The 24,734-nt window shown below is 43.2% G+C and overlaps 1 protein-coding gene across 3 annotated transcripts; it reads right to left on the bottom strand.

The window, feature by feature from the left end:
* Window positions 1–1,150: 1,150 nt before the first annotated feature.
* On the bottom strand, window positions 1,151–24,474 carry Rnf14 (ring finger protein 14). 3 transcript variants are annotated; one of them, XM_057788894.1, is made up of 9 exons: window positions 24,348–24,474; window positions 21,742–21,900; window positions 21,107–21,268; window positions 19,944–20,095; window positions 11,827–12,357; window positions 9,881–10,109; window positions 5,527–5,699; window positions 3,234–3,364; window positions 1,151–2,416 (listed from the first exon to the last, which is right to left on the bottom strand). In XM_057788894.1, exons 3-9 carry the CDS (start codon window positions 21,258–21,260, stop codon window positions 2,359–2,361), a joined length of 1,428 nt encoding a protein of 475 aa, XP_057644877.1. In that variant the 5' UTR covers window positions 21,261–21,268; window positions 21,742–21,900; window positions 24,348–24,474; the 3' UTR covers window positions 1,151–2,358. The 3 variants fall into 3 exon arrangements, with proteins under 3 accessions (XP_057644877.1, XP_057644876.1, XP_057644878.1); XM_057788893.1 differs by lacking the exon at window positions 24,348–24,474 and adding an exon at window positions 23,716–24,314; XM_057788895.1 differs by lacking the exons at window positions 19,944–20,095; window positions 21,742–21,900; window positions 24,348–24,474 and having other exon boundaries at window positions 21,107–21,242.
* Window positions 24,475–24,734: the final 260 nt, after the last annotated feature.

Raw genomic sequence — 24,734 nt, forward strand, 5'->3', positions numbered from 1 at the left:
GCGAACAGATGGACAACACAAAATGGACTTGCTTTTTGTTTTTTGGGGGAGAATAGAGGAGGTTACAGGTGAGGGAGCCAGACATGGGAAGACTGGGAGGCAAGCAGAATAGGGGTATACTATGTGAGAGTCCAAATAATCAATAACAAAAATAATTAAAAAGAAAAAGAAAAACAAAAAATAGATTAAATACATCTCAGTTGACAAAAGCTTGCAACAATCTGTGAGTACAGTTCCAGGGGGTCTGGAACTCTCTTCTGATCTCCTCTGGCACCAGGAACACATGTGGTATACAGAGACAAAACACCCCTACACATAAAAATAAATTAAAAAATAGAATTCTACTAAAACTATACCATCTCAAAATTAGGTGCCTCAAAAAATAATATTTAAAAACTCAATTGTCTGTGTTAAAACTGAGGCAAGAATTTTGTACCTAAGGAGAGAACAAAGCTATAGTCAGGTAGTAAACAAGTCTAAGATTAAAACCACTGTTGGCTCCTGAAAAGCCACACAACAGTGAGGGCTCTCCTGTTTCTGCCACGACAGCACTGTAAAGGCCTCATTCTCACTTCTAAGATATCGCCAACAAAATGCACAATAGTTAAAGTTAAGTGAACAATTGCTAATTTATCAACTAGCTCATGAAGCACGGCATGGCAATGGCTACACTGAAACACACCAGACCGAACTGCTACTAACATTTCTCTCTGCGATTTACTGAATCGTCATTTCTTTTCATTTCTTACCTTCAACTTATTTTTTAACTCCAGTTATTACGTAAAATGTGCTGGATGGAAGCCCATGAAAGTAACATGTTCAAACAAAATGAGTAAAGGCACAGACCCAAGAAAAAATGAGGTGTCCTGGGACTCTTCCTTCTCGATTTAAGATGTTTATGTGTGTGTAGAGGGGTACCACTTAGTGGTAGGGCTCAGCTCGGCATGCTTGAGGTCCTGGATCAATCTCCAGAACAAAATCAAACCACCACCAAACATACACACACACACACACACCCCTGGATCAATCTCCAGAACAAAATCAAACCACCACCAAACACACACACACACCAACACAAACATGAGCTAGTTTTAAATTTGATTACTGCTTTGAAGACAGAAGCAACAGGACATCTCTATTTCAATTGTAGAATGAATTTTAAATTATTTTTATTTTAAGATTAAGCATCCTCACTGACAATCCAGAATCAGTCTGTTCTGACAGTTGAGCAATTTCTTAATTTTCAGTGTCAAAGTAGAAAGCACACATTCACAAGATGCAGGTCAATTATTGACCTTTTCAGTACATCCACCGGTGGCTACCAAGTCACTTACCGAATCATAAGGAAGACAGTTTTCCAAAAAGCCAATAAAACCCAGAAATATCAAGCTATAATTATCTTCCCAAACACTGGTGTCTAAAGGGGAAGCGCAGGAAGCCCAGTTCCTATAGGTGATTAGAGAAGACCCGAGTGTTCAGAGGCTGGGGCCAGAACCATGGCGTTGTCTGTACACAGGTTCAGAGAACATTCATCTGAGGAATAAACTGGGCTCTTTCCTATTCCAGCAGAGGAAATAAAAACACACACTGCTGAAATCAGCACTAAAACTGTCCTTGTCAACAGAAGGCAGGAGAGCAAAGGGAGAAAGTGGGGAACAAATTGGGGCAGAGATAGTCCTGACTCTGAATTTCTCCCCAGGTGAACGGGAGGGGGAGCTCTCAATCAGAACCCTTCATTCTGCTTTTGGCTCTAAATCAGTGGATTCAATACACCATTCATAAATATTAAGTGACCCACAGGGCTTGTGGTACTAAAAGTACTGTAAAATTTATTGGAAATTCTATTCTGAAAAGTAGTAGATCAAAATGACACTGGGACACTGGTCAGTTACAGAGTAGAAGGCTCCCCCAAAGGGAACTGAGGGAAGAGCGAACAGAACACAGCAACGGACCGGAGTCTCAGCCCAATGTCAGAGGGACAGTACTGAGACAGCTCCAACAACGTCAGGCTTCTTGGACATAATCTGAAAGTTTAACTCTTGACCCTCTCTGTAACCTAAAGCTTGGGGAAGAAAATATTTACTTTATAACTATCCACAGTTTGGGCATATTATAATATTTAATCTCTTATAGTTCTCATTTCTGAACCTTTGGCATACACTTTTATCAGAATTATGTTACATGGAAAAAATTATGTGCCTTAATCAGTAGTACCAAAGAAAAATATAACCCTGTTCTTCCTTCTACACAGGAAGAGTGAATACATGGCACCCTAAATATCTTGCAAGGTTTCTCTGTGTACTTGACAGAAGATTAGGGCAAACCATTCCATCTCTCTGTGTTTAGCAGAGGAATGAACTAGTCTTCAATTTCATCTTCCCAAACGTCTCCATTAACATCCACGGCATGGAAAAGTCTGGAAACGTAAACAAGGTACATATTTATGCAGTTGGACAAAACTGAGCATAATCTCTCTCCTTTTTTCAAAAACACTATTCTTTTGCTAACATCTCTACATAAATTTTCTTTTTTAATCATTTTAGAAGGATGAAATCTAGGTCTTTCTAAACAAGATGTTTGTAAGAACAGTACTGGCCAGCGGGGTGTGGTGGCACTGTGTCAAAGAATCACCTGAGACCCTTTTCTCCTAACAATGGGAAACACAGCTTTGCATGCATTAAATGACAGCACACTAACAGGACAGCCTGACCATGGCTCTCCCACTGGGTACCATATACAGTCATCGCATGAAATATCCTTGTCAAAACCATTACTACTGAGTCTACAGAGAGAGTTCCAAGACAGCCAGGTCTACACAGAGAAATCCTATATTGAAAAACACATAAACAAACAAACAAACAAAAAATGTAAAAAAAATAAATTTTTTTCAAGAGGTGTATACTCTGACTATAAACTCATTTTCAAGATTTAAAAATCACGTGTAGGAAGAGTTCTCCAAGTAGAGTTACTTTATAAAATAAACTAGCCTGCATAATGGTATCAAAGCATATTGCAGACAGGCTAGAAAGGCAGGTGGGAATGCCCGCTGTACAACCATGAGGACAAAGGTTTGGATCCCAGAACTCACGCAACGAACCAGGCATCCTGCAAATATCTGTATTTTAGCTCCAACTTTGAAAGATTTGACGCCCTTTTGGGCCTGTTCATACACACACATGCATGCACCATTTAGCTTTTTAACCGCTAATCTAGGGAACCCTGTATGTACAAACCTGTTAAAGCACGGAGACTCGGGGTCATTGAAGTGTTTGTAAGGGTTGGCTCTGGAGAGAGAGCCCATGCAGATCCAGCAGAAGTACTGCATACAGCCGGTACAGGTCATCTTGTTACAGCCATCCAGCTTCTGGTGGGAGGAGACACGAAGCAAGGTGGTGAAAGCAGAAAAGGATGCATGAGCCAAAAGCAACACACCACACTCCACAGTCTCTTGTCCTTCCTCTGAGAGGGCTGATACACAGGCAGCACACCACACTCCACAGTCTTTTGTCCTTCCTCAGGGAGGGCTGATACACAGGCAGCACACCACACTCCACAGTCTTTTGTCCTTCCTCAGGGAGGGCTGATACACAGGCAACACACACACTGACAACCACTTACACTCACAAGTTTGCACTGAAAGTAAAATACAGAAATATTGAACAGGTAGTCCTATAACTAGATACTTAACACAATCTCTTCTCATAAACATAGACAGAAATAAGAGGAACTTGAGACTAGATAAATATTAAAATGTTACTTTATTCTCAGCACTAGAAATAGAATCTAGATTCCTTTCCATGCTAGGCAGCCACGCTATGTTAAGCTGTACCTCTACCCCTTTTTTACTTTCTAGTTTTCAGACAGGGTTTAAGTTGTTCACCCTGGCCCTGGCAATCCTCCTGTTTCAATTTCCCAAATGGCTGGGATTACAGACTGAGCAAACCAGACTGGAATTAAATTTTAAATTTCTACACTAATCAAAATTAATAAGTGAACTCATATCTATTTCTATTACAGGGCTCAGGCACGGCAGAAGAGGTCGAAGAAGACGACACTTTCCTTAATGAGGTAACTAAGGAATCAAGAGTTTCAGTTATGATGTCCACTACTAGAAAAAAAATCAAATGGAAAGCTACATTTTGATTTTAAAACCTGTGAAGATTTTTATGAGAACAGATTTGTCTACTTGGCTCAGATTAATAGGGAAAATGCCTATTTTTGTTAAATATGTTTGCTATTTTGAAGGATAAATAGTTCTGAAAAGTCAGTTATGATTTTTTTTCTGAGACTGTGTCTTATGTATCTATGTTGGTCTCGAACTTCTGATTTTCCTGCCTACCCCCTAAAATGCAAGGACTACCGGTACGCACTTCCATGTCTAGTTTGCTGTACTGGGGACTGAAGCTAGGACTTTGTGCATTCCAGACCAGCACTTGACCAACTGAGGTACACCCCCAGCTCCAGATAAGGTTTTTTAAAAGCAGACTGGGACTGGAAAGATGGTTCCTTGGTTAAGAGCACTGCCTGCTGTTCCAGAGGATTCAAGTTTAAATCTCATCATCCACATGGTGGTTCATAACCATCTGCCACTCCAGTTTCAGCGGATCCGAAGCCGCCTCCTAGCCTGCAGGCACCAGGCATGCACATGGTATAGAGACAGACACGCTGTGTATGGTATATAGCCATACACAGAGAATAAAAACCATCTGTAAAATCACACAAACTAAGAGCTGACCGCAGCTCTAGTGCGGTCATGGTCTAACCTGTTATTGTCCTTTTCAAAGCTCATGCTGGGAATTTAATCCCCACTGTGGGCTGTTAAAAAGATGCGATCTAGCCAGATGGTGGTGGTGCACACCTTTAATCCCAGCATTCAGGAGGCAGAGGCAGGTGGAGTTCTGTGAGTTCAAAGCCAGTCTGCTTTATAACTAGTTCTAAGACAGCCAAGGCTACACAAAGAAACCCTGTCTCAGAAAAAAACAAAAAACAAACAAAAAAAAAAAAGAAAGGAAGGAAGAAAGGAAGGAAAGAAAAAAAGAAAAGAAAAGTGGGAACTTACCCTGAATATTGTATTTAGAAGCAGGGCCCTTGGGAGAAAATGAGGTGAGATAAGTGATGAGCCTGGAGCGTCACCGAGCACTGGTGCTTTCTAGGAGCGCACTACCAGTGGAGACACACTACTTCTCACTGCTTCTCACTGCGCCTCAAGACAGACCCAGAACATAATCTGAAGTAAGCTTTATAACTTACCTAGCTTAAGTTAGCAAAAGCAAACGGAACAGAGCAACATCTTCTCAATTTTGAGGAGGACACAATGTGAGATAAATTGTCTTTTTCTATAAAAGCACTTTGAATAGAGAAGCCTATGTGTACTTAAAGTCTGTAAGAATATTTACTAGTGAAATTTTATCTTCTAAGTAAGAAAGGCTGGGTAGTTACTCAAATGTGTTTTCTCCATGACTATTACAATTAGCCAGTGGCCTTCTGAGGGTAACGCATGTGCTACGTCTGTCCTACAGCAGTCACCTGTATGGGCGTCCCGCAGCAGGGGCAGCTCTTGGAGTTCTTTTCCAGCCAGTCCTTACTTTCCATCTCTTCCAGGGCCTTCTGAATCACCCTTTTGCCATACCTCTGCTCCAAGAACATTTTAGTAGCTTCATCTGCTTGTAGGTATTCATTTCGTAACTCTATTAATTTCTCTAGAAAGTGCAACAGAAAATTAACTGTTACTCTGCAGTATTGATAAACACTCAAGACAGCATAATGGACACAGTGGTGCACAGCTTTAGCTCCACACTTAGGAGGCAGAGGCAGGCAAAGCTCACTGAGTGAACTTGAAAGGTCAGCCTGGTCTGCATGCAGAGTTCCAGGTCAGCCGCAACTATACAGTGAGACTCTTTCTTGAAACAAACAAACAAAACAAAAACAAAAAAACGCACCAAAAAAACACCCAAAATATTTAAATATAAAAAATTTAGGAGATTGGGGGATGGGGACAAAAAGGGACAATGGATATTATGACCAAAACATATGCATGCATAAAAATTTCAAAATGAAGCTGGGTGGTGGTGGCGCACACCTTTAATTCCAGCACTCAGGAGGCAGAGGCAGGTGGATCTCTGTGAGTTCGAGGCCAGCCTGGTCCACAAGAGTTAGTTCCAGGACAGGCTCCAAAGCTACAGAGAAACCCTGTCTTGAAAAACAAAACAAAACAACAATAACAACAAAAAATTTCATAATGAAACCCGTTATCATCAATAAAAACCATAAATATGTTGTGTGTGAAAATGTGAACAATCTTCTGTAGTTCAGATGTGCGTATCAGATAGTTTTCAACATGTTGCAAAAAAAAAAAAACAATAGACACAAAGAGACCTTTAACTGGAGTGGCCACTATTCAATCCAAATACTCACAGGACCCACAAACAGTACACTTACATGACGAGCAGGTAAAGGTTACATATGCAAATGACAGAAGCAGGTAGGATCCACCCACTAGGAAAGTCAGACTTGCTAAGGGGGCAGGGTTTCCCTTTGACTTTGATTTCTCAATATTGGCATGTTTATGTAGCTGGCAACATTCAACGAAAACTGTCTCATCAAAAAGAACAAAGAGCCCACGGAGTTCAGTGGAAGAGTGTTTGCCAAGACCCTGAGGTTAATACCCAATACCACATTCTGTAACTTGTAGACACTGACTCTACACTATATAAGTATTAATCATCATAAAACTCTGGGTAACAATTTGACATACAAAAATAGTAACTAAAATTCACTTTGTTCCAGGTGCTGAAAGCTCATCCTGGGGTAACTGAGATGGCACCGTGGGTAGAGAAGCTGCCAAGCCTGATGACCCGAGTTCAACAGCTGGGTCCACATGGTGGAGGACAACTTCCATAGGCTGTCTTCTGACTGCCACGTTCTCACCAAAGTATGAGTGTGCCTCCCATCGCCAAAGATAAATAACAATGTGATTTTAAAGCAGTTCTTCCTTGAGGCTGGAAAGAAGGCTCAACAGTTAAGAACATTTGCTGCTCTTCCAGAGGTCCTGGGTTGTTTCCAGCACCAACATCATTAGGCTCAAATGTAATACCAGCTCAGGGGGAATCAAATGCCCTCTTCTGGCCTCCATAGGCACTGCAGTTACATGTATATACTCACATATACAAATAAAAATAAATTTACAGCCGGGCGGTGGTGGCGCACGCCTTTAATCCCAGCACTTGGGAGGCAGAGGCAGGCGGATCTCTGTGAGTTCGAGACCAGCCTGGTCTACAAGAGCTAGTTCCAGGACAGGCTCCAAAACCACAGAGAAACCCTGTCTCAAAAAACCAAAAAAAAAAAAAAAAAAAAAAAAGCACTGACTGCTCTTTCAGAGGTCCTGAGTTCAATTCCCAGCAACCACAGAGTGGCTCACAACTATCTGTAATAGGATCTGGTGCCCTCTTTTGGTCTGCAAGCATATACGCAGACAGAGCACTGTATATATAATACATAAAAAATCTTTTTTTTTTAAAGATTTATTTATTTATTTATTATGTATACAACATTCTGCCTCCCTGTATGCCCACACGCCAGAGGAGGGTGCCAGATCTCATTACAGATGGTTGTGAGCCACCATGTGGTTGCTGAGAATTGAACTCAGGACCTTTGGAAGAGCAGCTAGTGCTCTTAACCACTGAGCCATCTCTCCAGCCCTAAATAAATCTTAAAAAAAAAAAAAAAGAGTTCTTTTCACCTTTTCCCCCAATATTCTTCAGCTGGCTTACACTGCTGCGTCACCACTTAACTGGACTAGGCATCCATCTGCAAGGTTCCAGCTGCAGACAAAAGCTTTGGTTCACAACTGTATTCCCTTCATTTTTCTTTTTTCTTTTTTTCTTTTTTTTTTGGTTTTTCGAGACAGGGTTTCTCTGTGGTTTTGGAGCCTGTCCTGGAACTAGCTCTGTAGACCAGGCTGGTCTCGAACTCACAGAGATCCGCCTGCTTCTGCCTCCCAAGTGCTGGGATTAAAGGTGTGCACCACCACCGCCCGGCTTCCCTTCATTTTTCAATATAACTCAAGACCTCTCATAAACGTTCTAGCTATTTAATTTTTCTTTGGGGGAATATGTGTGTAGTGTGCACATGAAGGCCCTGATGTGTGTGTGTGTGCACGCGCACACAGATGTGAAGGCCAAAGGAGGACAGACATCTGCTGTGTTCTTCTACCACTCTCTTACTAAGACACTGACCAGAAGCTTGCCATTTAGGCTGGACGAGCTGGTCAGCGAGCTCCCAGGATCCACCTGTCCTTGCCATGCAAAGATGCGGTTTCAGGCATGTGTGGTCACACCCAAAGTTTTACATGAGTGCCTGGGATTCAACCTCAGGTTCTCATGTTTGCGTAGCAAGCACTCTACCCCTGAGCCACCTCCCTAGCCCTGCTCTTGTTACTTTATCAGTCTGCTTTCCTCAAGTTACTTAGAGGTCTCATCCTTTTAAGCTACAGGCACATGAGGCAGACTACATACACTTTCTCTTTTCAATCTGTAAGTTCTTAAGCGTATTGTGCATCCAGAATATAGCACCAAGTCTACTTGAACTTCTCCAAATTTGTGAAACAAATCCTTCGCTCATCAACAGGATTAGAAGTAAAGACTAACACTGTACTTCAGAATTCCCTGAAGTCTCAAGCACCCATACACTTGAGGCCACAAGCCTCTCCCCTAAGACATTTCCCTGCACATGAAGGCGGTCTCCTGGCATTTCCAGTCGGTGACTGTAGCAGCATTAGCAGTCACCACTCCGCGTTTCATGCCCACTGTTTCTCACAGTACCCAGGATGAAAGTCCAGTCCTCCTGTCAGGAATCAGTACTTTTGCAAAATATAATAGAAGGAATTTCTAGAAAGATTAACTACAGATTTAAAATCTGTATTAGATTTGAGTCATTCTGAAATTGCTGTAAGTTTTTCACCCTGACTTTCAATTTCTGTATCTACCTTGTCATAGACTCAAATGACAATGTAACAATAACTTTGCATGGCATTTTCACTAGTTTTGTCCATTTCAAACACCTTTGGAGTATTTTTTTAAATATTTATTTATTATGTATACAATATTCTGTCTGTGTGTATGCCTGAAAGCCAGAAGAGGGTACCAGACCTCATTACAGATGGTTGTGAGCCACCATGTGGTTGCTGGGAATTGAACTCAGGACCTTTGGAAGAACAGGCAATGCTCTTAACCGCTGAGCCATCTCTCCAGCCCCACCTTTGCAGTATTCTCATCATCTTCATTAATTTGAGAAAACAGAACACCAACGACCAAACAAATTGACAAAAAGGCCTGACTCCCCAGACCCAACCCGCCTACATTCACTTCAACGCATGTGCCGAAGAGTCAAGAGTGGCAGTCTGGATGCCGCCATCTGCCATCCGGGACCTGTTACTCCACATGCACTGGCAGATTCCACATGCTAGTCCTTTTCCTAAGCCTTCCCTGGTTCTGCTTGCTTCCTCTTCCCTCAGAGCACTTTCTAACCTGCTCTTACTTTCTCTCTCCTCCTTAGCACTCACCACTAGCTGCTCTCTGTGCTGTTGTTCCCACTGGACTGCGGGTCCGTGAAAGGGTTCTGTCTCTTGGTCATTCCTACATCATCCCTAGAGCTAAGACGGTAACTGACAAAAGTAACTGCTAAATGAGTTTCATCCGGCACTCAGCAAGCTGAGTCAGTGTGCCACATCTGTTGTCGGGCTCAGGGGACACTGGAGCAAAAGTTGGTCATAACTGGCATGCAACTCTACTTCTAGTAACCCTCTGACTTGGAGAAAAATACAAACACTACAGGTGTAAGGACTCTAAATGAATGAATGAATGGGCTCACAGTTACAACATACCTGCAGTTACCTTACATGGAGAGACCCCGTGATAGGTCAGTCTGCACAAGGTACAGAAGGCAAAATTGCAGCTGGAGCAGATAGCCATGGTACCGCCAGGCTCCTGCATCACAGGGAGCTGGCAGCATGGACGGGGGCAGTACACCACATCTGCCATTAGATCCAAGGTAGACTGGAGGAGGAGGCGGTCATAACGGGCAAACAAGTCTGCTTCTACCAGCTCTTTGACCTGAGAGGAAATACAGAGCACCATAATCATTTCTCAACTAGTTCTGCTCCTGAGAAGAATCTTAGGTCACTGATATAAAATAGATAGGTGCACAATTCAAACCTCTATTCTGATTTCAGAATCAAAGCAGGTTTGGCAATAGTTTATACCCTTTTCATTTTTTGAGCAAGGGGCGGGCCATGATTGGGACAGGCTTTCCTATGTAGTCCACTGACTGAATTTTCAGCAATCCTCCTGCCTCAGCCTCCTATGTCTTGCTCTAACAGTCTATATCCCAACTGAAGTGGTGGTTGCATGGGTCCACATGGCTGGGTAGCTGGGCGTGGTGTGTTGACGTATTCGGTTGGTACGATAAATAACCAGACCAGCTCAAGAACAACAGATATAATTTAATAATTGAAAAAGGGGGGAACTCACGCTACAAGAGTGGAAAGTCCGAAATCCAAAATGGTCCAGTGAGTACCGCGTAGAGAGCAAACGCACCTACCTACCCCGGTTTTTCTACCTGGGCTACAGGCGGCCACATCCTAACCAGATGTGATTGGTTGAGCTTCCCCATCATCTGTGGTGCAGGCTTTCAATCCCAGAACTCAGGAGGCAAGTAGATCTCTGAGTTCAAGGCCAACCTGGTCTACTGAGTGAGTTCCAGGACAGCCAAGGTTACAGAGAAACCCTGTCTTGAAAAACAAGACAGGGTTGGAGAGATGGTTAAGTGGTTATGAGCAATGGTTGCTCTTCCAGAGGACTTGGGTTCAAATTCCAGCACCCACACAGCAGATCACAGTTGTCTGTAACTTCAATTCTAGGGGATCTGATACCCTTATATAGAACATGCAGGCAAAACACCAATACAAGTGAAATAAAATTAAAAGACAGAGAACAGAAATCTGCCTGTATGTGTGTATATGTGCATATGCCCACAAACAATTGTGCAGGTTAAAAGACAACCTGAGGAAATTGGTTCTCTCCTTCAACCATGTGTGTCCTAAAGGTCACACTCAGGTCATCAGGTTTCTGGCAGGTTTCTTTACCTAATGGGCTGTCTCACTGACCCTGGTTTTGATTTTTGAGATGGATCTCACACAGCCCAAATAAGCCTTGAACTTGCTATACAGTCAAGGAAGATCCTGAGTATCTGATCTTCCTGCTGGTAGTACTGGGATTACAGGTGGGCACTGTACCCATTTTGTAGCCTTCTTTATTGAGGCGGGGGTGGGGGTTCAAGATGGAGTTTCTCTGTAGCTTTGGAGCCTGTCGTGGAACTCACTCTGAAGACCATGCCGGCCTAAAACTCACAGAGATCCACCTGCCTCTGCCTCCTGAGTTCTGGGATTAAAGGCGTGCACCACCACCACCTGGCTAGCATTTTTAATAAATATAATGAGGACTTGTAGCCTGCACCCAAGGACTTGGTCTATCTCATGAGTACTATTAAGAAAGTTTGTGAGGGTGGGGGTATGGCTTAATGGGAGAGGGCTTGCCGAGCATGTGTGAGGCTTGAGATTGATTCTCAACACTGCAAGATAAATACATTAATTATGAATCAATTAGAATTCCTGTGGCAAGTGTAGTGGCATATACCTATAATCCCAGTCTTTGAGAAGTCAAGAAAGGAGGATCATGAGTTTGAGTCCAGTCTGAGCTACAGAGGAAGATCCTATCTTAAAAGGAAACAAAAGAACTAGGAAGCCATGCGGCATCAACAGAGTGACAATACCTGACCAGGAGTAGCCACTGAAGAGCAGTTTGGTTCTGGACAATTGAGGCATTTAACCTGGCCATCTTTGATCTGGATTTCGAAGTAGTCCTTCAGACAGGCTTTGCAGTACACATGTCTACACTCTAAGAAGTGCATGCACTCACTCCCCAGCTTCTCGCAGAAACAGATATTGCACAGGAACAATTTACTATTGAAGCTCTTCATCTGCTGAGCTTGATTGAAGTCCAAGATTTCCTGGATCAGACTTGACAATGATTCTATATCCTGCACAGCTCTCTCATCCACCATTTCTTCTTGGTCTACATCGGATCCAGTAGCTCCTCCAAAGCCTATCTCTGTGCTGGAAGAGGCCTGAGCTGTCGTCCTTCTCTGAACTTTTTTCTGAGACCCCATTTTGAGCTCAAAAGGAGAGACAATATTCAGGTAGGTGAGCGTCTCCTCCTTAAGAAACTGCATCCAGGCAAAGAGCACCACACTGCCTCGGTGTTCTTCCCACAGGTTGTCTAGGTGCTTGCAGAGAGCAGAGAGCTAGGAGAAAGCACACAAGGATGCTGAGCTGGGAAAGATGATGATCTTCCTAAGGCTCTTTGAAAGTTATGTTAGTATAGCCTCCTGACACTACTTTTTCTCACTCCCTAAACAGCAGCAACATTCTCACCAAATCATTTCTTAAACTGTTCAGTGACAGAGGCCAGAGTTAAACAAAGTCAGAATCTAAATGGATTAGTACGAAAACAACAGAAATGTAAAATGCTATAAGATACAGAACCAAATTGCTACTTAAGCTACGAAAACAGCACTTTAACTTCACTCTGTATCTCATGTATTAGAAAGGAATGTAGTTCTAATAGGAACTGGTTCTCTTTGGCGGTGGTGGTGCACGCCTTTAATCCCAGCACATAGGCAGAGGCTGGCGGATCTCTGTGAGTTTGAGGCCAGCTTGGTCTACAGAGTTAGTTGCAGGACAGCCATGAACTGTTTCTCTTTGGGAGCCCTACCTTTCCTTGCAGGCGATCTAGAATTGTAATTAGAAAAAGGATGGTATATAGAAGCCATCCAGGCCCTGTAAGAGTCTCATAGCCCTTGTTTCTGGGTAGTAAAATTTGATGATTACCTGTGTTCTCTTCTCCCATACCCTTTCTGTTCCTCTTTTGGATTAACTGTACTTCCTATAACAAATCTGTCCAACAGAAATTTGTGAGGCACAAATGAAATAGTAAATAGGCTCAAACAAAAAGAAAAATAAATGGAACTAAAAGTGTCATTCAAAGCTGGGGACACAGCTCAATGGTAAAATGCTTGCTTGCCTAGTCCATAAGAAATGACAAAACAAAAACATCCAAGAAAGGACAGCAATTTCAACACACAGTGCTGGGAAAATTGGATATTCATACTCAAAGTGCTCAACTAAATGCATACCCCCAACACATTACACACCGGTCACAAAATCATCTCAAAACTGATGAAGCGTTTTATCAAACTGAACAGCTTCTGCAGAGCAGAGGAAAAACTGAGTGCAAGGACAACCTACCAGAAAAGAGTCACAGGAATAGAACACCTGGCAAGGGGTTAATGTTTAGGATACATGACAAACTTCAAAAAGCACAAATCCCAAAGTCTGATTCTTTTTTCCTTTTGGCAGTACTGAGGATGGAACTCAGGGCAGATGCTCTAACATAAGCTGGAGTTCTTAGCCTGCCTTTTACTTTTTATTCTGAGACAGTACCTCGCTAAGTTGCCTACGTTTGCCTACACACACACACACACACACACACACACACACACACACACACACACACACACACAGAGTCATGGCTGGGCATGGAGGCCATATAATTCCAGCACTAAGGAAGTTCTAGTAGGTCTCTGAGTTTGAGGTGAATCTGGTCTACAATGCAAGTTCCAGGACAGCCAGGGGTTACACAGAGAAACCTTGTCTTGAAAGCAACTACAAGAAATACGTATTTATTTTGTATGTAGTTATGTGTAGATATGAACATGGACATGCCATGGCCTATATGTGGAAGTCAGAGGACTAAGTTCTCTCCTACCATGTAGGTTCCAGGGATCAAACTCGGGTCATTAGGCTTGGTGGCAAGGGTCTCTGTCCACTGAGCCATTTTACAGGTCAGCTCTTGAACCTTTAAGGTTACTGTCTCAGCCTCCCAAAGAGATGGAATCAAAGGCTACTGCTGGTTCAAACAATCTGATATTTAAGTAGGCAGATGAGGGCACAGGGTATTGCTCAATGGCAGAACACATACTTAGCATGCACATCCCCAGTACCACTCTCAATACATACACACAAGGGCAAGACCTAACAGACAGTTCTTAAAAGAAGACACACAGGGCTGGAGAGATGGCTCTGCGGTTAAGGGCATTGCCTGCTCTTCCAAAGGTCCTGAGTTCAATTCCCAGCAACCACATGGTGCCTCACAACCATCTGTAATGAGGGCTGGTACCCTCTTCTGACCTGCAGGCATACATGCAGACAGAATATTAAATATAAATAAATAAATATTAAAAAAAAGAAGACATGCAAAGTAGGGTAGTAGTAGTGAATGCCTTTAATCCCAGCACTCAGGAGGGCAGAAGGCAGGTAGATCTCTGTGAGTTTGAGCCCAGCCTGGTCTACAGAGCAAGTTTCAGGACAGACTCCAAAAAACCAACCAGACAAAAAAGAAGACATGTACTTGGCAGGCAAAGTTCATGATAATGAGCGGTGTCATCAATCAGGGTGATGTAAAATCCAGACACCTCACATTAGTACGAATAGCTATCAAGAAGTGCTAGCAAGGATGTCGAAAAGGGAACTCTTGGCAAACTGTTGGTGGGAATGTAAAATTGTGGGAAAAAGAACAGTTTCCTCAAAAGAATCAAAACCACAAAACCAGTCAGGCGGTGGTGGTACATGCCTTTAATCACAGCACCACTTGGGAGGCAGAGGCAGGAGGATCTCTGTAAGTTTGAGGCCAGCCTGGTTTACAAAAGCTAGTTCTAGGATAGGCTCCAAAGCTACAGAGAACCCTGTCTCAAAAATCCAAAAAAAAAAAAAAAAAAAAAAAAATCAAAACCAGAACTACATTATCCAGCAACCCCACTGCCCAATATCCCAATATTATCTATAGAAAATGAGATTATGTGTATCGCAGAGCTATTCACTGTTGCCAAGGAAGGAAACAAACATCCATCAACAGCGGGGTAGATAACAATGAAATACTATCCATCTATAAAAGAGAATAAACTCCTCTTATTGTAACAGCATGGATGAACTTGGGAATCACTGTGTTAAAGAGCTAGGCTCAGAAACACAAGCACTGAGTGGTTTTGTTAGGATATAGAATATAAAAAAGTTGACTGGGTGCATGCCTTTGATGCACTTGGGAGGCAGAGGCAGATGGATCTCTGAGTGTGAGGCCAGCCTGGTCTACATAGAGCATTTCAGGACAGCCAAAGCTTTACAGAGAAATCCTGTCTTGAAAAAAAATTTAAAAATAAATAAAACAAACAAAAGAGTTAACCTCAGCCAGGCAAGGTGGGACACACCTTTAAGCAGAGACTGAGGGCAGTTGGAGGCACATGAAATCCTGTCATTGTTCTCTTTTTTTTTAAAGGGGTGGGGAGCTGGAGAGGTAACTCAGCAGTTAGAGCACCCAGGTTTGTGTTGGTGATATAGTGGTGAGAATAGCTGCCTTCTAGAAGACCCAGGTTCAATTCCCAAAACCCACATGGTAGCTCACAACCATCTGTAATTCCAGTTCTGGGGAACCCCAATGCTCTCTTCTGTCCTCTATGGGCACTGCATACATGGGATACACAGACATACATGTAGGCAAAACACTTATACAAATAACAAAACCAAAAGTAAACACAAAAACAGTTCATTTTACAGAGGTGGGACTGGGAAGTGAGAGATGGAGTAAAACTGACCAATGCTTACAAAGTCAGTTTCGGGAATAAGAAGTCCCACCTGCACACAGTACGGATGGAGGAAAACTGACCAGTGCATACTAAGTCACAATTACAGGACCAAGAAGTCCCATGTGCACATAGTAGAGATGGAGAACTGACCAGTGCTTAGTATGTCACAGTTATGGGAACAAGAAGTCACATGTGCACATAGTAGGGATGGAGGAAAACTGACCAGTGTTTACCAAGTCACAGTTACAAGAAGTCCCATGCACAAAGTAGGGAGTCATTGGTAATAACGTGATAGCACAGGCTTGAAATACTAACACCTGAGAGGTAGAAACACGGCAATTGTAAGGTTAAGGCCAGCTCCAGCTACACAGTGCTTGAGGACAACCCAGACTACACAAGTTCCTAACTAAAAACACCAACCAAAGCCACTGTACACTTCAAAAAGCTAGAAGGGGAGGCCGGGTGGTAGTGGCGCACGCATTTAATCCCAGCACTCGGGAGGCAGAGGCAGGCTGATCTCTGTGAGTTCGAGGCCAGCCTGGTCTACAAGAGCTAGTTCTAGGACAGGAACCAAAAAGCTACAGAGAAACCCTGTCTCGAAAATCAAAAAAAAAAAAAAAAAAAAAAAAAAAAGCTACAAGGGGGAAAAAGCCTGAAGAAGGGATTTTGAGTGATTTTACTATAAAAAAATAATAAAATGCTTGCAAAGACAAACACACTTATGAAAACAGTAAAAACATTGGTTGTCCAATCTTAAAAAACATACACGTACACATATATCAAAATATCATACAACCCCTAAACATATACAAGTTGTATTATCTACTGAGTTGAAATAAACTTAAGCAAACTAAGTATGTTAGTGCACACCTATGAGCCCAGCACTTGGGAGGCAGAGCAGAGGGATCAGAAGTTCAAGGCCATCCTCAGCTATATAATGAGCTGAAAAACAGCCTAAACTATGGGAGACCCTGTCTCAAAATTCTCTAGAACTGTGAGAATGAAAATGACACTCAAAGTCTTCCAGTCCCATCAAAGAGCCAGGAGAGCTGAAAGTCATTTGTATAATTAAACCTGAGTTCTTTTTCCCACATTTGCAATAAACTTTTTTCCTTTCAGGCAGGGGATTGGATCCAGGGCTCCAGCACTCAGCAGATCCCCAGCCGACAGGTTCACAGTATTCTTTTTACTAAGAAATCTGGATGCTAGAGGGAGACAAACTGACACTGCCCTGGGCATTCATTACAGGCCCTCCACACGCGTGGCTGCCACAAAGAAAGCTCTCACTTCTAAACTAAGCCAGCTAAGTTAAACTATTTCGACCTTTCCATTTAAAAGGGGTCTATTTCATTAGAAAGTGGAATATAAGATGATTTCCCATTAGAAATATAAATATTTCTAACTAGAGCTCAGGAATTATAAGCTTTTTCTTATAATTATAATTAAATTAAAAGGCTGCTTTTCTTTTTTCTTTTTTCAGGTAAACACCTAAAAACAAGCCTTCCAGATGGCAAGCAAATTTTGTAAATTAAATTCCAATGAAAAAATGCCATTTTCTGTTCCTTGCTCTGTGTGGTGCTTCCGACAGTTCGCAGAAGCACTTACCTAAATACTGACAACTGAAGCTTTCACAGATTTGCTTGGAGCTTATAATATGAAACACACTTTTTGAGGAATCTGCTAAAACACGTAAAATGCAACAAACATTTACTTTTGGGGATTTTGTTTTATGTGTATGAGTGCTTTGCCTGCATGGATGTATGTCCTGGTGCCCACTAGGTCAGAAGGCATCAGATTCCCTGAAGCTGGAGTTGCATATGGTTGTGAGTTGCCATGTGGGTGCTGGGAACTGAACTGGGTCCTCTGCAAGAGCAACAGTGCTCTTAACCACTGAGTCACCTCTCCAGCCCCAAAGCGGGTAACTATTTAAAAGGAAAGTTCTGCATGCTGTGTAAACGGAGTCTGATAAAGACACACTCTCTTCCTTCCTTCCTTCTCCAGTCCTGTTTCAGAAAAGGCATACATATAAATGTGAAGTAGGGAACAGAGGGAAGAAACAGAGATATGTATACTGGGGAACTACAGAAAAGTCCTACATAATCAGAACCACTTTCTGATTCTACTACCCACCCCAATTCAGTAAATGACAGACCCATGTGTCAATTTCATGATTAGTAGGTGAAATTCTCAATGTCGCCGGGCGGTGGTGGCGCACGCCTTTAATCCCAGCACTTGGGAGGCAGAGGCAGGCGGATCTCTGTGAGTTCGAGACCAGCCTGGTCTACAAGAGCTAGTTCCAGGACAGGCTCCAAAACCACAGAGAAACCCTGTCTCAAAAAAAAAAAAAAAAAAAGAAATTTTCAATGTCATGACTCAGGGTATAGACACAAACATCGAACTAAGAAATACAACCAATTAAAACATTAATTCTCTGTGAGATTTATTTGAAAAGGAATTCTACTATAATTTTATTTAAATTCAAAAAGTAACAAACCCTTCCCTACAGCGCTCCCAAAGCTAGCATTAAGTAGACACTAGAATCTGAAAGTACATCATGCATCCAATTAATCTATTCCTTTTTGTGCATGTTTGGCGGAAGCACATGAAGGTATGCAGAGTATCAATAACTCTATGGAACTATATGAGAGTCTATCTACCTAAAGAACTAGCCATTCATCAGTGATCTAAACGTCACTCACGGCAGCCTCAACAGGTAACGCACTCCTCACACCTACTGCTTCCCGCACAGTTATAATGTCTTTCCCTTAAAATTTAACTTCCCTTTTAAGCTGTAATCTTAATTCTTGTAAAGGTACCTTTATGCAAAAGATTAGATGGGGGAACAAAAAGTGTATGATAGGCCGGGCAGTGGTGGCGCACGCCTTTAATCCCAGCACTCGGGAGGCAGAGGCAGGCAGATCTCTGGGAGTTCGAGACCAGCCTGGTCTACAAGAGCTAGTTCCAGGACAGGCTCTAAAACCACAGAGAAACCCTGTCTCGAAAAACCAAAAAAAAAAAAAAAAAAAAAGTATATGATAAAACCAAGTGGGCTGTTACACACAAATAATTCCAGTTCTCAGATGGCTGAGAGAGGAAGATTCATGAGATTTAGCCCAGTCTGAGCTATGTAGCAAAACTCTATCTCCAAAAATAAACATATCAAAACTGTATGACTAAAAGAAAAAACTAATGAGCTATTTCCTTGAGGTCAACAACTGACAGCTTATGTCTTAATATCAGCTTATCAATCCTCATAGCTTCTGGAAAAGTAGCTATTGATCCATCACACCTCAGAACACTGTACTCGCTTCAAGTCATATTTATGTCTTAATCAAATACTGATGTTGAAGAGAGGTGCTTAAAGGCTCCCGACATAAATGATACAGAGAAGACATGCTAATTACCTGGTTTGATCAATACATGCTATATACAATATCAAACTAAAATATAACAATGTACCCCATCATAAATACATACAACTATTGCCTGTGAATAACAGGAGTTGAGGTCATTAGAAAAGGATAAACAGCACACAGAGAAGGAAGGCTTTCAATATTAGGTCTCCAGCCTTAGAAAGTATCTACAAGAACTAAACACATTTATACTTGTATTTACAGCTAAGAGATACTAAGTGACAATTATCCATTATTAATACACAGATTTTTATGGAGAAGCATTTATAACATTTATTCAGGAAATTTGCTTATTATAGCTATTTAGCTCAATTTTCTGTTGTAATTACAATTAAATCTTTCATTTAAGGAATGAATAAGAAACTGAGAAAATAATATCAGCATCTAAGGAAAATGAGGACGACCTTGTCTCTAGGAAAAGAAACAATACACTTGATTAAAAATCATTGCTGTTTCAATTCACAGGATTAATTAAGTTTGTTTACTGCCATTTCTTTCTTTCTTCTTCGAGCACTGAGGCTAGAACCCATGGCCTTCCATGTGAGGACAGAACTCTACCACTGAGCCATATCCCAGCCCTGCCATTCTTTCTAAAAACATCAAGCATTTCCAATTCATTAGCATTAGAATTCGAGAACACTAGGGGGAATATTTACTAAACCAAAGCCATTTGTTTGTTCTTTATGCACTGAATTAAAGATCACCAATTTTTAGTTTTCAATTAAAGATGATTTTGAAAGTTTATAAAGATGGATAGGAAAAATTAAGTTTTGGGTCTACCTGAGTTGGTGACAGCCATTTGCCACTAAGTGTGAATGAAGGTGGGGAGGAGGATGGATAATCTGGTGGCAGTTCAAAGTTCAGCACAAGTGGTGGCAGAAAGCAAATGGTGTATTCAAAGCCACTATTCTGGAGACACTCATTTGAATTGCCTGAACCAAAAACAAAAATCAGAAAAGATCAACACTGGAGTGTCCGAAACCACTGAGCAGTGCTCAGCCCTAATGCTTTAGCACAGGGGATAAAAACCCTCCCCCAGAGCACCATCTATGCCTTAATGTTAATTTCCTAGTCCTGCCTTCAAAAAACAAACAATACAACACCTTACAAGCCCTTGAAAAATCTACTTAGGTGTGCCATGTACTGTATGAAGTCACACAACTCATTCTTGTACACACTTCCTAGTACAATTCCTAACACTAACGGCAATGTAGCACACAATGTTTTGTTCTATTGTTGGTCTATAGTAAACAATTAAAAGACAAAATCTAGAGAAAAAGACATTTATTTCTATGAAACAGCCATGACTTACTAAGACCAGCATATGCCCACTAGTCATGAATCGGCTGGGAAGTTTGTGCCAACAAAATAGTCTCAGGACTGAGGGCATAACACGGCACACCACATTCACAGTCACAGGGTCATCTAAGAGATCACAGGTTCTAGGAGAAACATTGTGAGAAAATGTGCATCAAGTTCTCTGCAGATTATCAAAAACAGTTCTGTTTTTCTCCAACAAGAGGTGGCAGAGTAACAGCGTGCTCCATACCTCCATGGCAGTTGCACTGATTCTAAAAGCCACGCAGCATCAACCACGTGGCAGGCTCACTACGGTGTGCCAAGAGTCTTCACAGCTGTACGCCATTATCTGTTTTCTTTGATTACCTCTAATTATCAACGACTGTGCTGATCCAACTACTGCTTATACTAGGCTGCATGAGATACGCAGGGTATCAACTCAGTGGTCAAAAAGGCAGGATTGAATCGAAAACTGTTTTACATTCCCCCACACACACTTCTTTTAAAACAAACATGCATTATATCTGTGCCACCAATACTTATCAATTACCCCTTACGGCTATATACACAAGTGACAACTAAAATATAATAAGAAATCAAGAATACTTTTTATTTAGAAAAATCTGTGTAAGATATTAACTAACCGCTCACAAATATCTTGAAATTTTGTGGCAGATCCAGATGGATCCTGGTTTCACCGCCTTGGACAGAGTCTGCTTTTCTAAACTCATCGGCATCATAGATACTCGCCAGGGCCAGTAGTTCATCCTCCTGGGCTTCCAGGTCTTCTGACGACATTGAATTTCCTGAGGATTGAAGACAATCGCTCAAATCAGCTAGGAAATGCACATAACTGCTTCATGGTATATAAAACTCTCCAGACAACTGCAAAGGACTTGTCGATCCTCCTTTCCTGCCCGACACCTAGCGCTCTGCGCTGTCTTCTCCACTCAGGTGGCTGTGGTGCTTCTAAGGACTAACCCAGGAAAGCAACAGCTGCCTTTTCACGCCGCACCTTCTGAAATGGGGGCTGGTCTCAAAGCTAAAGGGAGAGCATGTTTTGCACATTCTAAAAGACGATGCTACAAAATCTATGATGCTACAAAATCTGAACATCCATTTAAAAGACTTCATTTTCTTTTCATTTTTTTCTAAATGTCCCCTATCTGAAACAATTCCATTTTCAAAAAATATTGCTTTTCCTCAGCAACTGTCACGCTCTGTTTAAGCTAAGCCCTGCCTGAAACAGCGACATGTTCCATATTAGGTCACTTAGTACCTTTTAGTAACAACCAGAAGAAAAGGATATTAACACTGCAGCCAGGATTTCAGTTCGGCTTGGAATTTGTGCAAATCCCATTTACTTTTCTAGCCAATAGAGCTGAGACTGAAGGTGGGTAAGGCACGGACTCAAGATAGGCTACGGAAACTCTGCCATCTGCAAAACAGAACCAGGAAAGAAGTGTGAGGATACGCTCCAGATTCAAATTCCCCACCTGTACTATCATCACTTAAGTAAAACTCCAACACGTCAACCGTGATCCACAGGCCGTTCATACTCTCCGAGGACAGACTGAGTCACGTGGTTAAAGGGCAACTCTGTTTCCCAGTAATGACACACGCCTTATCAGACTGCGCTCAGCCTTGTAACTGAGGTGGTTATATAAGATGACGGACACCACACCCAACAAACGTCATCTTAAATTTGTTTTTTGCCTTCGCCTTTCCTCTTCTTCTTCTGTTCCTTCATTTCCCATCCCGCTGGCTTTCACTCTCACCTGCTCATAAATTAGCCTTGCAGGTGACACAGTTAACTCTGTGGGTGGGAGAGCATTTCAAAACAAAATAAGGGCATGCATATGCACATGGACTTGTGAGATTTTTCTCCAAGTATTTAGAGCCAGACTTCCAGGACGGGGGCTATAGCTCAGTGGACGAATGACCTCTAAACTCGAGTTCCTTTTTAGAGAAGTGTGGGCCATAGGTAGGTTCTGGAGCACAAGGAGCATCCTGAGATTGTACGCAAAGATGTTACATAAACTAACTTTCAAACCATATTCTCAGAAGTGATTCCTGAATAAGTTAGGATCGTGCTTACGATTACAGAGCACCGGCTGTGTACGGTCCTAGGTCCCAGCACATCACCTTACCACGTCCACCAATCTGACCAGGAAGCAGCGCATGGTGAGGATGAGATTAAGTCTTTTGTTTCTTTGTAAACAAAGAGTTTTCAGATGTGAGAGATGTGTTTACTGACTTCACCATTTTAGGTTAGCATTCTTCATCTTGTCTGCACATCAGAATCTCCTGGTGAAACTGCTTCTTAAAATTCCAATACCCAAACCATATTCAGGAACAACTAAGTCAGGACTCTACAGTTGTGAGCTTCCCCCTCACCCCAATACACAACGTTTTAGAAATAGACTTCAAAGAGGTCTCATTACAACACTGTCAGACATAATGTGCTTTTGAAATTCCTCCCCACTCTTCCTCATCCCCTTGGTGCCCATGCAACTTTAGCAGACCCCGCCCCTTTCAGCATCCACTACACACGTGCTCTGTTATCTGCCCTCCCTGCCTGAAACCCTGTTTCCCCTCAGTCTCCTTCCCAGTTTAACAGCCTATCCCACAGTCGCTCTTCATGAATTTGCATGTCCTTCTGTCACCGAGGCCATGCTAATCTCTGCATCATTTCCATCGCGGCTGGTGGGCTGCCAAAGGGAACCCACTTCTAGTTCTCCAGGAAGCACAGATGATTCCAATCTGCAGTCGGGACTGATAATCTTTACTCCAAACACCACCTCTGACAGTCCTTTCCGACCTACCCCACCTGAGCCCAGCTCAACCAGAAGGCTAGAGTCAGGTGGCCCTTAATGCGGGTTGTCCGCTTTCACTTCCTGCTCATCCCACCCACTCAGCCTTTGAGGGCAACCTCTCAAGTCCCAACTCTACAGAGCGGTTTCCCAACAGACACCATCTTCTTTAAAATCGGACCTTGCACTTCCTCTTTTACTAGCCTGCCTTAGCTCGTCAAGGCGCAGGCCCAAGTCTTTTCCATCTCCCTACTGCTCTCAGCATCTAGCAGTGCCCTGGGCACTGAGAAAAGACCTGGAGTTAAAATGCTATGTCTTGGAATGGAGGACCAGGGGCACAGGATTCAGTGACCACTTTGTCACATTCCGCTAGAAGCAGGAGGCTGGGTCCGTTGTCACAGTAACACTGGTAAGAACAGTAACAATTAGTGAGTTCTTACCAGGTGTCAGGCATTGTGCTAAGCCCTTTCGATGCACTAACTGACGCTAGGCTCCACAATCACGTGAAGCAAGTCCTATTACATTCTTCATTAATCAAAATTAGACAGGTGACGGCTTGAACTCTTTTCTGGACCATCTCTGGGCATAAGATGCCTATCTTCATCTGTAAGCCGGTATCAGGAATAAACCCTGGCAGCACCAAACAGATAAAAGTTTAATAACACTACTGTTGCAAACCGGAAGCCGCTCCAGCAAGGCGTGGAGCCCCTCCTCTGCCAGGTTTCCCTAGCTTGGGAAAATCCTACTCATCTCCCCGGCCACTCCCAGCACGCTCCGGCCCCGGCATCAGCTCGGCTCTGTCTCCGCCGCCTGCCAATCGCCGTGCAGACGTGTCTGTGTGACTCCCCCAACAACCTGGGGGCAGGATCAGGCAGGGCCACAGGCCCAGTGCTGGCAACGCCGCAGAGGAGCCGGCCCCGGGGCGTGCCGGGCCCGTCAGCCCCGCCCTGTCCCCTTGGCGCCCACGGAGCCGGCAGCCCGGTCCCGGGCAGGGTAGCCCGGTATCCACAGAGCAGGCCCGGCCCGGCCACCCGGCTCTTCCTCGCGCACTCACAGCGCGTCCCCGCCGTACCTTCCGGCTGCCCCACCGAGCCCGGCCCGAAAGTTCCGCGCTACGCCCTCGCTCAAGGCCCGGAGACACGCTCGCAGCCAGGCCTGCAGACACCCGGCTCCACCTGAGCACCGCCTCTTCCGTCTCCAGAGCTGTCAGCTGAGAGGGGCGGATGCCGGCGTGGGGACGGCTGCGCAGCCGCCGTGAGCGCCGCTGGCTCCTGGGCGCCCTCCACAGGCCGTGGACAGAGCTGCAGGCGCCGCCGCCGACCGTACCGCAAGCTTTTTTTTTTTTCCACAGGGTTTTTCTGTGGTTTTGGAGCCTGTCTTGGAACTAGCTCTTGTAGACCAGGCTGGTCTCGAACTCACAGAGATCCGCCTCTGCCTCCCGCCCGGCCCATTTTCCCCG

This window comes from Chionomys nivalis, chromosome 14 (assembly GCF_950005125.1).
Source record: "Chionomys nivalis chromosome 14, mChiNiv1.1, whole genome shotgun sequence".
Classification (NCBI taxonomy): Eukaryota; Metazoa; Chordata; class Mammalia; order Rodentia; family Cricetidae; genus Chionomys; species Chionomys nivalis.